Consider the following 15266-nt stretch of genomic DNA (forward strand, 5'->3'; position numbering starts at 1 on the left):
CACTGAATTCCACTGGATTTACAGGTGTATTAGTGAAAATGAGAACTTTGATCACAGATTACAAATCAATTCTAACTTGCACTACAGTAATGTTGCTGACACGATCTCATTACTTCAAGCCATGCCTGGGTTCATGGTAGAGCCTAGACAGAATCCTTGCTGTTTTCCAAATGACCTGAGTGCATTAAGTGAGACAAACATAACAAACTAAGGGAGAGGGTGAGGAACCTACATGGAGCCCCAAGAGGTACTATTCCTTCAACTCTGCACAGCATTGCCCAGAGAGCTTTAACAGACTACACACTGCTAGATTTTTGCACTAGTGAAACACCTTTGCAATCTTAAAATTATTATTATTCATGTAGTAATTGTCATCCTTTAATTGAACAAACATGCCATAAAACACCTCTGTGCATACACAAGGATTTTAAATTTCATTATTCAAGACTGCACAGGTAAAGCCTTTCCAGTCATGGATGTCAAATAAAAGAAGCCTGCAGGGCATATTTCTCATCATTGCTCTGCTCTTGCTGAAATAATTGTTCAGCTATAACCAGGGAAGATCTTTTTACTTGTCTCATTGAGACAAATGTTTCACTAATGCAGAACAAAAGCAGCTTTTCTTTTTACTATGGTCTTTTTAGTCAGCATAGTCTTCTCATATTCAGCCTGCTAAAAAGCTACTGTAGACAGAGTCTAGAGGTGCCTAGAGGTCTGTATTTAAAACAGCATCCAAAAAAATTAAGCAGTTAGTAGATCTGAGCAGCAAATGATGGCTCTTATAGCCAGCTGAAGCTTGAATGTTCGTAATAAAAATACATTAGTTTGGACACAATTCCTTTGTGCTCCAAGCTCTGCTCTGCCTGGCAATTTATCATGGCCTTTGAGAATGCAAAAGGTCTGAATGAGAAGAAAATATTTCTTTGTTGTTTACATGACCATTCACAACGCAGATGAAACCATCTGCTGGTGAGGTGCTGGGCACAAGGTTTCTAGTGTTTGACCAGCTCCTGCAGTGCAGTCAGTGGGAGCCACCTACAATCCTGTCACAGAGGAGCTGGTCCTTCCTGTGACATTTGGGACATGAGTACAAGGACAGCCACACCAACCAGCAGAGAACAGAGTCCCCAGGTCTGGGTCACTCAGGGATCCTTAGACATAAAAGCAGAAGCCAGTGAGAAAAGATAGAAACGATGGGAAGGATACCAGTAAGTGTTCCTAAAGGCAGATGCCATAAAGCTTCCATGCTTCCAAATTTGACAGACTTATTCTTGATCTTTCGTTTTTGGGCAAGTATTGCTGTTTAACACAAAGGCCAGATGACAGCCAAGCACTTAGAACCTGGCCAGACTTACAGCACAGCCCTGAACAAAGGATGACTCCATCAGCAAGTCTGTGCTTTTGAGAAGTTCCTTTTCCTTGCCTGGCTGCTGGCTAGAGAAAATTTACTGCAGGACTATCCAACTCCTCTCCTAAGATCCCCTGGTAAGCCACTGCCTTGGATAAATGCCCACAAACACCCAGCAGTGCGAGGTTGGTTCACACTTGTCGTCTCAGCAGGATTCACGTGCCAGCTCCCCCAGCCCTGAGGGATCTTCAGAGCCTGCCTCTGATCAAACCTCAGCCAAAGGTGTGTCTGCAAAAATCCACCTTCCAAAGCCCAAGCATCCTGCTCTGCCAAGCTTGCTCTGCTGTCTGCAAGGAAGGGACAAGAACTGGAGACAGTGAGGGAAACACATCAAATCCCATCTCTTTGCAGAGAGCAGCATTCACGCCTTGTCAGTCGAAGTCATCCTCATGTACTCTGCCCACTGTCTGTGCCCTGCCTAGTCCTCAGGAAGTCTGCTGCACTGAACTGAGAAAATTTGCTTTTGTTTGTATTTTGCATGTTTTCCTTGGGTGAAGGGGGGCAGGGAGATGTGGGGGTAATTCAACAAAGTACTGAAATAACTGCAAGCAAATAAAAATTTTCCATGTAATGCATCTTGGCAGGAACACGCCATGCAAAGCAAACAGTCAGAAGGGCTCGCTAAAGAAAAGAAACAGGTGATTTTATACCAGGACCAATCAGCAGCATTTTAGCTCATTTACTCTGGCTGCTGCTATTTCCCACCTGCTGTTCTGCCAGTCTCTTCTGGATTTCTTGGTCATCACAGATGTCATAAACAACAGGCTTGGAAAGCTCAGACTCAATCCGGGCCAACCAGGTGCGAAGGTTACTCATGTTTTTGTCCAATAGTTGTATAAAAGCAAATGTTTCCTTCAGTTTCTTCACCCTAAGTAAACCAGGAAGAAGATTTTGTTACAAAGATGGTCAATCAGTGGAAAAGATGTTGGCAGGAGGTGATGACAGGCACGGCTTAATGAAGCCATGTCACATCAAGCTGCTGCCTATAAATCAGTCCTGTTTTAGTCAAAACCTACCTAAATTGGCTCAGCAGGCCCCTGCTCTACAGCTGCAAGCAGGACTTGGGTGAAGGCTTTAATGAAACTGTATAAGCAAGGTGAATTTTCATCTGCTAGGGAGCACTTTACATTCATCTAAGTGGAAATTTGTACCATGATTTGCCACAGTTAAACTAAAATGGGTACCTTCGGTTTGATTTTCCTGTGGTGAATTTTGCTCGGTGTCATGTGTAGCAACCAACAGGCTCACACTAATCAAAAAGGTACCACTCTGCAAGAGAGGCAGAATCTGCACAAGCCACCAGTCCAACACCCTGGCAAAATCACAGAATGGATTGGGTTGGAAGGGCCTGCAAGATCCCCTGGCTCCAACCTGCCATGGGCAGGGAGACCTTCCACTACTCCAGGTTGCTCCAAGCCCTACCCAACCCAGCTGTGAACATTTCCAGGGATGGGGCATGCTTCTCCAGGCAACCTGTGCCAGGGCCTCAGCACCCTCTGGATACTGACAGGAGAGGAGAAGCCCTGAACAACAGCCACTGTAGAACTTGTAGCACCACAACATTAAAGTTCATCTAAACACCAGACAAACATGCAGAGATATGCCAGACTCTCCTGACAGGTGAAAAATTTAAAAAATCAATACTGATGGGGGAGAATATCAAATGGCCAGGGAGACTTGTGCAGTGGATGAGCAAATGTACCATTGAAATAATTTACTTTTCTTTCTGTTTGTAGTACAGCTCTCAAACTGAAGACAAACTTTTTCTTTACTTCCAGCCTTAGCAGCATATTCCCATGTCAAACCCCTGTATCAGCCCCTCAAATTATCCAAGTAGTATGCTTTTATATTTTGGCAAATTTGTCTCCATGTGTTGGAGGAATATCTGGTGAACTACCTCACTGGTGTCAAATTTTTCTTGAAGTTGTCATTTACCGCAATTCCCAACAAAAATTACTAGAAAGGCAATATCAGGGTGACACTTATCTCTTTATACTTATTTCAGAACTTGTCATCTAGACCTTGGTAGATAATGGATAAAAAAAAAAAAACAATACTTGTATCAGACCTTTCTTAAACATCCATATCACAAGATGAGATGAACTGTACCAAAAATCACATATTTCTCCCCATGAACTGCAATGGCCTACCCTGCAGTACTATAAATATCAACACTGCAGACTCTAAAGTCAGATGAAATCATTCCACCCATGTCCTAGGGAGAGCCCATTTCTTAGCCAGCATTCCTTCCCTGTGCTGGTCTCCTGATCTCTAGTTATGTTCTTGTGTGGCAGGGTGAATTTTTGAACCTTGCATGTGATTTCTAAAATGCAAACTTACAAATTAAACCTTTAGCTACTGCCTAGTCCAACAACTATCAAGATGAGCCTCAATTATTTAAGTCAAGTGCAGCAGAAAAAGTTAAGTCTGTATTGTGAAAAGGCTGAAACATTTCCCATTCATCGGCCACAGTGGCTGAGAACTGTCAGCATATAAACAAAACCAGCAGTGGGACTGCAAGGACAGCTTCTACAAGGTGTTCACTGTACATCCCCAAATGCAGGGAACTGTTGAGGGGTCTGAGTTGAGCCCTGATGTACTTGGCAACATAGGTCTTGTGCAAGCTGGGACTAGGGAAGGGTGAGGGATGTGATATCGTGCAATGCAGGCAGGGACAGATTGCTCCAAGGTAGAAGTGCTCACACAGGGTACCTGGACAGTTTCCTGGCCCACTGTCCTGCCTGCTGCCAAACTATCCTGGCAAGTTTTAGAGGAGAATGGTCCAAACAGTCTGTGACAAATGGCTTTTGCAACTGCCTGATGATACAATGACACAAGATATGCAGGACACCTAATCCATAATGAATATGCCACCCTGTAAGCAACAACTGATCTTATTAACAACCTTTAGGTAACCAAAGAGGATATACACACGTCAGCTAGACACTTGATTTAAAGTAAAGCACTTATGGAGGAGATATGGGAATGATCCTGATGGATTTCAATCCTACTGTTTACAGAGTAAGGCCAGAAAATTTGGGGTCTTATATGGATTAGCAGCATGGAAAGCTTCCTCTACCTCTTGTCCCAGAAGCACCAGGCAGTACTTTCAGTTGTTTTACAAGGAGGGTAAGAAGAACACAGTCCTACACTGAAGCTCCTGGCAGGTATTTAGAAACTCTGCACTGTCCAAAAGTAAAACCAGTATTGTCTGACTGATGTAAGCCTGCAAGCCAGCCTGAAGGATTTGGCTCAAGTCCATGGTCCACCTTGTTCCTGCCTTGCACCCACAAAGCTGCTGACACTGGTGCAAAGCACCTGCCTCTGCCCCTTTACACGGACTCTGTCTTCCACTGCTGCAGCTGATTAGAGGAAACAGGGGATGACAAAAGCATTTAGCTGCTCTTGCTTTTCTTAACAAGCTTTTTTTCAGAACTCTGGTCCCAAGTTCAACCCTGGATGCAGACAGCATCTGGCTCCCAAGCAAACAGCTGCTGTATAAATCTTGCTGCTTTTGATTTTGCTTATATTAAGTGGTACTCAATGAACATATCATTGCACCATTTTCTTGTGCTGTCATGGGCTGGCAGTTATTTTACCCAGGAGAACCAATTCTTCCTGTACCCTGTTCCCATCAGTTATTTTGGCTGGTTACAATGCTCAGCAGGGCCAGTGACTCCCACGGCATGTGGCCCTCCAAAGGCAGGTGACTGAGGAGCCCTTTTCCCTGGAGAGATGGACAATACAGGCTCTGTGCTGAGCACGGAATGGAAGAGTCTGAGCTAAACATCTACACTGTTGCATTATTAACTCTGCATGACTTCAGGCCAGTCAGGAGGAAAGCAAGGCTTGATCTCCGCCCTGTCCCTGACTGTATCCTGCGGCAATTCACTTCCTGCATATCCTGTGATGCTTCCCACAACTGCTCTGGAGACAGGCACATGTCGGGACCATCTGATGGCACAGCTGACCTGCTGAGACCACAGCTTACTGTGCTGCTCAGGATCATCTCTGCCTCCCTGGGCTCTCTTCTCTGCTTCTATCCACCGGCTTCCCACCCCTAAGCTGCATTACAAAAAATTCACAGGGTGCTAAACATCTCTCTTCAGTCTGCATCGTGGATAGATGAACACAGCCAAGGAAGTCCAAAGCAAAACCAAAGGATATTAGACTATAAATAAATGTATTTATGACTGAAAGTACATTTGATAAATTTAAAAAGCAACAGTTTTAGAATCCAAGTGTGGCTTTTTGCACCACCACTCCAATATTATTTTGGCTTAGAAATCACTCTGATTTTCAATTTATGAATGTCACCATGAGGATCTTTATCTTCTAGTGTTACCAAAAGCAACAGTCTCAAAGACAGAATTATTGTGGAACTGAGAGCTTGTATTTACTTTCTAGCAATTGCCATTAGAAACACCATTGTAATTAAGTAATTTAATCTGTTATTTATTCTCTATAGAATTCGGCATTTGCCAGTCATTTAAACACCCTCAATGCTCTAAGCCATTCATCTCAAACTTGAGCTAAGCAGCCAAAGAAGAACAAAAACCTAAGTTCACACTAGTGCAGTGCATAAATGGGAAGGCAGTCTTGTCCAGACATTCACGTTGGCTGATCTGCTCCTGTCAGCAGACACAGAGCCCAAGGAAAAGGGCAGGGTTCTACACTGAAACAAGAGGTAAACTGATGAAAAACATGAGCATCATCAACTTGCACAGAAGTCACAGGTAACTGCCATTTCCCGGGCTACAGCTCAAAGAAAAGAGTGAAACAGACTAATTAATTACATCAACAAAAGTCTTCATTTGCAACCACCATTCTCAGATGTTGCAACCACCAACAAAAGTCTTCATTTGCAACCACCATTCTCAGATGCATATCTGCACCCTGAAAATATTCTTACAAATCACCTGATCTTTGCATGAAATAAACTTGAAACGAACTCTTTTGAGATGTATCCTGACCATTTCTGGGGAAACACAACCCTTCTGGAAGCTGGGTGGGAGTGTACAGTGCAAGCCTCCAAGCCTGGGGGCAAAAGCTTCCTGCCAGATCCAGGAATCAATCGCCCAACACAGTGAATTAACAGCACTAAAAGTTCAAAGGCAGCAAAGAAAACCAGCTTCTTCCAGAGGATGGAAGGTGCCACCACTGTTGATTGCATTCTTCCTCTATGAAGTGTGATTCTCAAATTAATTGAGATTGGTCAAACAGGAAAAGCTTCCTGTTTACAGGAAAAACTCCTACTTACCCATTGTTCACTTCCCACTGAGAACTCACCTGCCACAATTCAACATGCCTCCACAAAGAAAAAAAAAAAAAAAAAAGGGGGCAATAATACAAAAAAAAAATACAATAAAAATATCACCACTAATCTAAAAAAAACACCGATAAATTCAGATTTGCCTTGTCCTTTGCAATGGGTCAAGCTAAAAAATCCACCCTGATTAGCACTCAGACACATGCTTAAGTTGCCTGGAATAAGCCAAACAAAGCCAGTTTGAAAATATTTTAATCTTTACACCACAATGGAAGTGGCAGTAAAAGAACTAAAGTAGGAGATTATAACTACAAGCTGGCTGCAAAAGTGAACAGAAGGACTAACTGACTTGACTCGAGATTGGATTTGGGTCTTAAAACCCACAATGAAGTTGCCAGCGTTGGGTTACAAGAGAAAAGCATTAAACGGTCTCAGGCTGAATCACTGCACAGCACCAGAAATAGTATATTTGTAGTAACTACTCAGGAATTACCTAGCAGTAGGAGGAGCTTCCAGGTTGATTGAACGTATTCACACAAACAAAAATAATTACAAAATGCATGCCCTATTGCATTGCTTTAGCTGTCAAAATGTTGCAGGAAAAGGTAAGGGGGAAGCTCAAAAAAGGTAAATAGCAGCATTCAAGTTTTAGTGTCTGAAAGAACGAAAAATATGCTAACATCTATTGAAAACTCTCCTTCACAAAGGCAAATGTCACCAGAAAAAGCGACTCCGTGCATGTCTTTGGGAGGAGGAGGAGGGGCTGAAATGGCCCTGCCAGCTGACAGGATTGTTTACCAGCGGCAAAGCAAATGAGATGCACAGCCCAGGAAACCTTTGTTCAGTGAGTCGCAGGGGGAGCGTAACCGTGTGAGGGACAAAAGACGCGCTTTGGAGAGGTGATGCCAAAGGCAAGTCTTAGGCCTTTCTCATGGAAGGCGAGGCCATTCTCGGTCCGTGCCGGGGCCGTGCCAGCCGCCCCGTGCCCCGGGCTGTGTGCGCGCAGGGAGCAGCGCAGGAGGATTCGGGGGAGGCTTTTCTCGCGTCTCCCCGCCGGCGAGCCCAAAGGTTCTTGTCAAGGCTCTCCACCGCCTCGGGTGCCAGCCCCAAACACAGCTGATCGCAAGCCAGAGGCCCGTGAGCGCTATTCCTGCTGCTAACGTGCCGCACTTCCCACTCACCCGCTCGCCCAAGGCGAGCTGCAGCGGGGCGCTGCCGCAGCGCATCCATCGCTCCCGCCCCGCGGCCGCCGGGTCCCGCTGCTCCGCCAGAACCCACCGGCACCGCGCACCCACACGGCACTTACGGTTCGCACGGGAAAACCATTCCTCAGCCTGAAAATCCCAAGCTGCAAGGGGGGACCGTCTGTGCGACCAGGCAGGCATGGCAGAGGAAACCCCTCCTCCACAGATGCCCTATTTATTCGCCGCTTTAGCATCCCGGGTGTGGGGGGGAGGCTCGCCCGTCCTCCTCCTCCCCGACCCCGAGCTGGGGAGACACCGGAGCTCTCTCTCTCCCCCCTATTTTAACCCTTACGTTTTGCGTTGGGATTTTACCTGGCGAACGGCCGCATCCCTCCTCAGAACAAAACCACCAGAGCTTTATTCTGACACGAGAGAATTATTAGCACGGGAGGAAGTGCACGCCGGGCGGCTGCCCGCGGCTGGCGACAAAAAGGTTGCGGGTTGGAGCCTCCTCCGGCACCGAGAAAGGTGGATGCGGTGCTCATTTCTTGGGAGAAAGAGGGATTGGAGCCTCAGACCGGGATGATTTGCAGCAGAGTCAGTGTGAAGAGAACCCAAAAAAACGAGCAAACGTACATCCACGCACAGGCACCACGCACAAAGATGTATCCTTACTTCCCCTGCGTTCTGCTTTCTCGCCTTCACCATTACATCCCAGGTATTTAAGTACGAATTAAGTCTCCCACACACTAACCTGTCCTCTCTTTAACCTTCCAGACCAGGCAGAAGGCCTCCACTGCAAATAGCCTGCTATGCCAGAGGGCAAAATAACCCCTAATCTTCATTTATGATATCATTCGTTTGTGGAAAAACACACTGTCATGATTTCTGTGTGTTATGACTGCCAGAGATCAAGGGGTGGGAAAAAAAAGGCGGAAGTCTGAGAACCTTGGGTTACAAGTCACTCCCCACCCAGCCAAGATCAGAAAAAAAATAAAGAAGTTGTGATAATCCCACCAAAAATGCAAAGAATTATTTTGAAATCAAAGGTTTTTCAGTATTCAGGTAATTTTCCACAGACCTGTACTGACTTGCTGATGGCACACATGGCAGAACACACAGTGCCTGTGAGGACACAGCACAGCACACTGTGAGAGGGCTCTGGACATTTGCACAGGTAAATCATGCCCAGTCACCTCCACAGTTTATTGTCCAGAGTGGTTCAAAACCACATTTGAATGGTTGACCTGAGTAAATGAGGATATAACCCCCAGCTTTGCAGGCAGACACTGGGAGTGAAGATAGTGTACAGAAGACAAGGACTCCCCTTGCACTGCCAGCTCCCCCTGCTCCCTGCACACATTGCATAAGCAAAATAAGCCCAACCATCATGCCTGAGACAATAATGAATTCTGTCACAGCTTTTACACTGAAGAGAAGTGTAATCCTCAAAGGACAAAGAGAACATGGAAAGAAAGAAAGCACTTTGTGAGATTTTAACCATCCACATATTTTGTATACAAAAAAAAAAAAAACCCAAACCCAAGAATGAGATTTTAACAGTGGTACTGCCACAAACCAGCACAATTCTGCTGGACATTGCTGTCTTGTTTACCTGGGGAGGCCTCCCTGCAGCATATTTTGCTTCCCTTGCCATGCAATATTGATCTGCAGCAATTTAAAAAGACCTTTGAACCCAGAGTGCACTCACACTGATTGTGGGCTGCCACAGGGCAGGACAGCACACCAACACATGGTGCCTGATTGTCTGCCCTGCCAAAGGGTAACCAATGTGGTGGAAAATAAATAGAGACCAGCTGAAGGGTGTGCTGTGAACTCATTTGCTCCCCAAACTCATAATCTGGGGCCTGCTGCTGCTGGAGCAACTTTTGGGGCAACCCAGCCACAGTGAGGGTGCAAGGGAGGAGAGGGAATTGGCAGCTCACTGCACTCCCCATAAAGCCTCCTTGGACCCCCAGCACACCACAAGGTGATGTCACTGGAAAGCTTCAACTCCTTCCCATATTTTTTTTTGCAACCTGAGAAGTTTCAGTTTCTTTGGGAATTTCAGTCCCCCGAGGGTATGCAGGAAATGAGCTGAAAACACCTTGAATCTTCCAAGTTCTATTAAGGAAGGTAAGGGCTGACTTGAGTGTGACAGTTTAAGATTTCTGGATGATGCAATGATGCTGGCAGCTTGCAAACACAGGGTAAAGACCAAGGACAGTTGCATTTAAAAGAATGAAAAGGCACATTTGACCTTGCTTGCTTCCCTGAATTTTCATGCTTTCTTTAAAGGTCACAGTCATTTGAACCCACTCCTGCTACATACACAAAAACTTTGCCTTTCTCCACAAGGCTGAAAGCACGGACTAGACCCACCAAGTAAGAAGACACATCAGTGTGCCTGTAGCCAGAGCAGCTGAGAAATAACATCCCCTTTCCACAGCTTGGCAGCAAGTGGCAAGAGCTGCAGGATGCCCAGAGGTACAAAAATGCAACATCAGCTATTGCAGAGGCTGGTCTGCAGACCCAAAACTCCTGATATAGCTGGTGGCTTTAATGTAGGCTCAAGCAGCACACAAAGCTTTGCACAGGCCCAGGCAGTGCAGACACCCTGCAGGGACATGGGGGTGCTCCTCCAGCCTGACTGCAGGCATTAAGCGAACAGTAATGCAGGAGGAAAACATTTCCTTTTCACCGGGCTGGGAAGCAAAGTGAGGAGTTAGAATCAGTAGTGGATGGCCCAGGAAAGGGAACATGGCCATGCACAACACAGTTCTTTGCTAGTCCTTGCCTGTTAATGCTTGGCCCAGGAGTGTTGTTCCAGAGCACACTGAGGATGTAAATCCCACTCCATGGGTTTTTGGTTGTCTACCACCCTCATCATGCAGCCTGTGCACTCCTCCTCCTACTGCTTCAGCAACAAAAGCAAGAGATTTCCTGTGCCCATCTTTACAGTCATCATAACACTCCCTTCTGCCTGTTAGTATGTTTCTATTCCCCATCCCTCAACAAAAAGTCAGCACAAACCCCCCCCCCCCCCCCCCCGTGGTAAGAGTATCTTCTGAGCTGAACAGAATTCACTTGTTCTCCTTTCCCGGCATGCTAATACCTTGATAGTTACTTTATCCCATGAAAATTAATATTTTGAGATTCTTCCAAGTTTGCAGCCAGACGGTGGCTTGGTGTAACACAGGAGGCAAAGCTTTTGTCACCACACAGGCAGATAATGAAAGTGTTAAGTCCTGCAAGTGCAGCCATATGGCAAATCTGAGCTTGTCACCATGAACTAAGAGAATCACTTCAAGGACTAAATGGGGAGCTCACCTAATTTGCCCATCTGTCCCAGGACGTTTATTGGTTTAAAAAGGTGAAATAAGCTATCAGGAGGAATGCTCTGCATTGATACATGAACTTCCAGACTGGTTTGGTTTCATGTTGGTATCACACATCCATACACTGCACTGCAGAGAAGATAAAATCTTACACAGGTCACAGGGACAGCCATGGGGACATCAGCAACCACAGAACTGAAGCTGGCAATCTATCTCAATTGGATTCCTTTGTGGATACAGGTTATTTTTCACTCTTGAACCACAGGATCAAAAAGTGCCCATCTACAAGACAGATTCAATGCCCAAAAATGAAGAATTGGCTTTGAACACACAGCTGTTCAATGTACATTTCCTCCTCCTACTCAGTACCTGGCTCTGTAGTTCACCTCCTTCCCAAATCTTGGCCTGCCATGAAGACATACTGAAATTTGGTCTTTGCCCCTGTGATGGTGGGTGGACCACTGGGAGCCAGGTGCAAGTACAAATAAAGGTAGCAGCTCATTGTGTGTTTAACAGAAATTGTTGGAGTTGTGATAGTTGTCAAAAAAAAGAGCTTCAAGTGGTCACAGATTTGGCACCTGAAACCTCAGAAAATTTTCACTTCAATTTTACTTGCCACAGCTACTAATCTGAAAAGACAGGAGCAAAACCACCTCCTCATTTCATGGATGTGCTGTGAAAATAAGTTCCTACAAGCAACTTTTTTTTTTTTTTTCAGGAGAAAGACTAGGTTTTCTCTGCATCACAGTCAAAATTTGTCCCTTCTTCCCAGGAGCATTCCCCTACCCTCAAAGCTTCCAAGCCCTCTGGCACTCCTTCCCAGAGGCACCTCCTCCATTCCTCTTATTTTCCCCAAGCAATGAAGCAGTGCCCAATAAAAAGGGCTTTGCACAGCTCTGCAGACGTGGCAGCACTTGTGCAGTGCTCCAGTCTCTTCTGCAGGATTGCAGTGGATGCACAGCCCCACTGCCATTCCCTCCAGCTTCCACACTCTGTGAGAGGATCTCTAGACTATAATGACTTAATCCAGCAGGATTAAGCAAAATTCTGCCACTATCCTTTACATGTATTCTTTCAACACAGCCTCAATACATTTATTTTTTTAAACAGTTTCTGCAAAAGCAAACTGAGAACAAAGGAGACAGTCTGTCAGCACAGGGCATCACATCCCACACTCACAGGTCACCTTGCCTCCAGCCCAAGGCTCTTTGCTTCTCTCTGCTCTCCCTCAAAGATGCCTCAGTTTGTGTCACACTGGTGATGGGTTGAGCTGCTGCCTCCCCACAGGAGGAACCTCATCTTGAGTGCCCCAAAGCACACCTCAGTGAGCTGGACATTTCAGTCAACTGATGTCTAATTTAATTCCTTCAGACATCAAATATCAGTGGCAAGCCAGCACTATAGCAGCAAACTCAAAGCAGAAAGTTGGAAGGTTATAGCAGGGCAAAATAAACTCTTAGGAGTGTACTCAGAGTCTGTTGTGAGTGTCTGGCCTGGTGGTTACTTATGACTGAGCAGCTGAGAGCCAAGCACCAGCAAGGTGGATTAGGTGAGGGAGGAGAGGTGCTGCAAAACACTGCCATATGCTGAACCTCTCTTAGTATTAATTCAAAGGGCACCAGCAGAGCCCACAGGGCTGGCTGATAATCTCGGGCAACCAAGGGAGCTGCTTAAAATCACATTTTGTCAGGTCCTTCCAGTTCATTACCCTGGTCCTGAGCATCAAACTGATAGAAATCACAAGTAGAAGCTGGCATATTACAGACATTTTGGAATTAAGAACACAGGAACAATCCTAAAGCATCACACCAATTCCTGAGTAGCTGCAATATCCACTTAGAAACCAAATCCTGGGAGCCTTGTTGATGCTCTAGACAAATCCACAATAATGTACCTCAAAGCATCACTGCACACTTGCCTGAAGGTAAAATATTTAAGACACACCAGGTAGACAAGTCCTTGTTACAGAGTACTGGAATATGATTGTCAGATCTCTCTCTAAATGCCCCATCAGTTCTTTAGCATGTTTTCCTAAAGATTACCAGAAATGTGCCATGCTTACCTCACTTTCAAAATGGTGCATTTTAATTTGCATTTAAAAATTGCAACAATTCAAAACCTACACACAGCAGAACAAAAAATGATCATAAAAAAGCTTTAAAAATGACACATTACTATCAGATGAGAACAGAAAAAGTGGTATTACTAAAGTTAAGCTTGCTTTCCTACACCAGATCAAAAACAGACACCTTGAGACAACCATTCCAAGTCTATCTGCAGTGTCAGATCTTAAGAAGGCAGCTTTTGCTTAATCATTCACAGCTCGTGTGTCACCATTAATTCAGATCTCATTCCTGATTAAGGCCCAGCACACTTAGCACTACATTGTCACAGCACAACCACCTGCAGTATCTGTCCCAAATTTAATTGAGTAACAGAGCTGCTGAGAGCCCAGAGTGGGGGATCACAGGCAGAACAAAACCTTGGGAGAGAAGTTGAGACCAATACCAATCTGGTGTTAGCCTTATTATTTCTGGATTACCAATAAACTCGGCAGGAGGCAAGACCAGCCCAGCATCCTCCTCCCAAGCTGTGGCAGAAACTCAGAGATAATAATGAAATGGGATCGTCTCAGTAAGGCTAATACTGAAATGATCATGATGTTCTTAACTCTGTCAAGTATAATAAAGATGGTTAATCCGTTAAGAGGAGGGTGTTGCCTAGACTGTGCAGGTTTTGGTTTTAATTTCAACTGTGATAGTATTTTTCACTTCACCATCATACAGAAAATTCTGAATTTAAACGGAACTCATATAGTCTTTCAGTTGTTTTTAGGAGGGAGACTGAGTAAAGAAATAGCACTGGTATTAAATGAAATTTCAAACACTTGTGAATGTAAAAAAGGAACATTATCATATAAATCTGTCTGCAGGGACAGAATAGAGTCTATTCCTAAATTCTGTGCATTAAGATACAGAGTGAAAGAGAGGCTTGTGTTAAAATAGGAGGCTCTCCTAAAAAGCCCAAATGAACTCCTACTATGCTGCCTTAAAATTAGGTTGCAATTCAATACATGGAAGGGAGAGATCACTTTGACTCTTCCTTTTCAAAAGCTTCCATCATTAAAATTTTATTTTATATGAATTCTTACACCCTGCCCTCTACCACTGGATAAATTAAGACATTTAGTGTCAAAATACAGCAATAAGTTACAAAAGAAAAGCATTCCTTCAGCTTAACTCTCAGTAATAAATTCCAACTTAATTAGAAAGTCTTGTCACTCTGTTTCTAATAGTCAAGGACACAAGCTTCTGACTTTTATCTCACAGAAAACATTGAAAATAATTTTCTTACCGTGCTCCAATGACATCAAAGAGGTGCTGCCAGCGATCATTGATTTTGTTGAGTTTATCATCTATTTCTGCAACTCGGCTCTTGTTGCTAGCCTTGATTAGCTGATCACCCATTTGTTTCAAGTGAAGCTTATTTTCACTGAACAGGTTTATTTCTTCCATGCAGTCCTGATAAACATACACAAACATTGCTTTAATTACAGGGCAAAACAAAACAATGATACCAAAACAAAAGTATGTGGTTTTTTTCCCATGTTTGTGAAGTGAAGTCAGGTTTGGCTGAGGTTTCTACATTAGCATGTACAGCTCCCACTGAAAACAAAAAGAAAACCTTAATGAAGAAGCCCTCTTACAACCTATGAAAAAATAAGCAGCTTAAAGACTTGCAAGTGCCAGGAGTAAGTATTCCTAAAAATAGCAATTGAGTGTTCTAATTTCATCTGTTGTTTTCCTGATTTTACATCATTTTTCAATGAAGCTACCTCAAAAGAACGCAAATTCGAGTCTAGGATGGTTTTATTTTGCTGGCACTCTTATCCAGAGGAGATCTGGGATTAGATACTGAGACATTTTAGCCATGGGGAAGAACAGCAGAACAATAATGGTCTTCTTTAAAATCAAGCTAATACAGAAGTATTAGAAAGCACCAATGGGGAACAGGCAGAATTAGCTTTTATTTTTGGTTGCGGTAACTTCTTGTTCGCCTGGCATAAG

General features: G+C 44.4%; 1 protein-coding gene across 3 annotated transcripts in view; it reads right to left on the bottom strand.

The window, feature by feature from the left end:
• The window catches only part of SYNE2 (spectrin repeat containing nuclear envelope protein 2), a 175985-nt gene that overhangs the window by 17437 nt on the left and 143282 nt on the right, over positions 1-15266 (bottom strand). For all 3 annotated transcript variants that reach the window (XM_041476401.1, XM_041476402.1, XM_041476399.1), the window contains 2 exons: positions 14554-14720; positions 2114-2276 (listed from right to left, as the gene is read on the bottom strand). In XM_041476401.1, the coding sequence (XP_041332335.1) occupies positions 2114-2276; positions 14554-14720 (330 nt within the window). The remainder of the gene's footprint in view (positions 1-2113; positions 2277-14553; positions 14721-15266) is intronic.

This window comes from Pyrgilauda ruficollis, unplaced genomic scaffold, assembly GCF_017590135.1.
Source record: "Pyrgilauda ruficollis isolate IOZ18807 unplaced genomic scaffold, ASM1759013v1 scaffold38, whole genome shotgun sequence".
Lineage (NCBI taxonomy): Eukaryota > Metazoa > Chordata > Aves > Passeriformes > Passeridae > Pyrgilauda > Pyrgilauda ruficollis.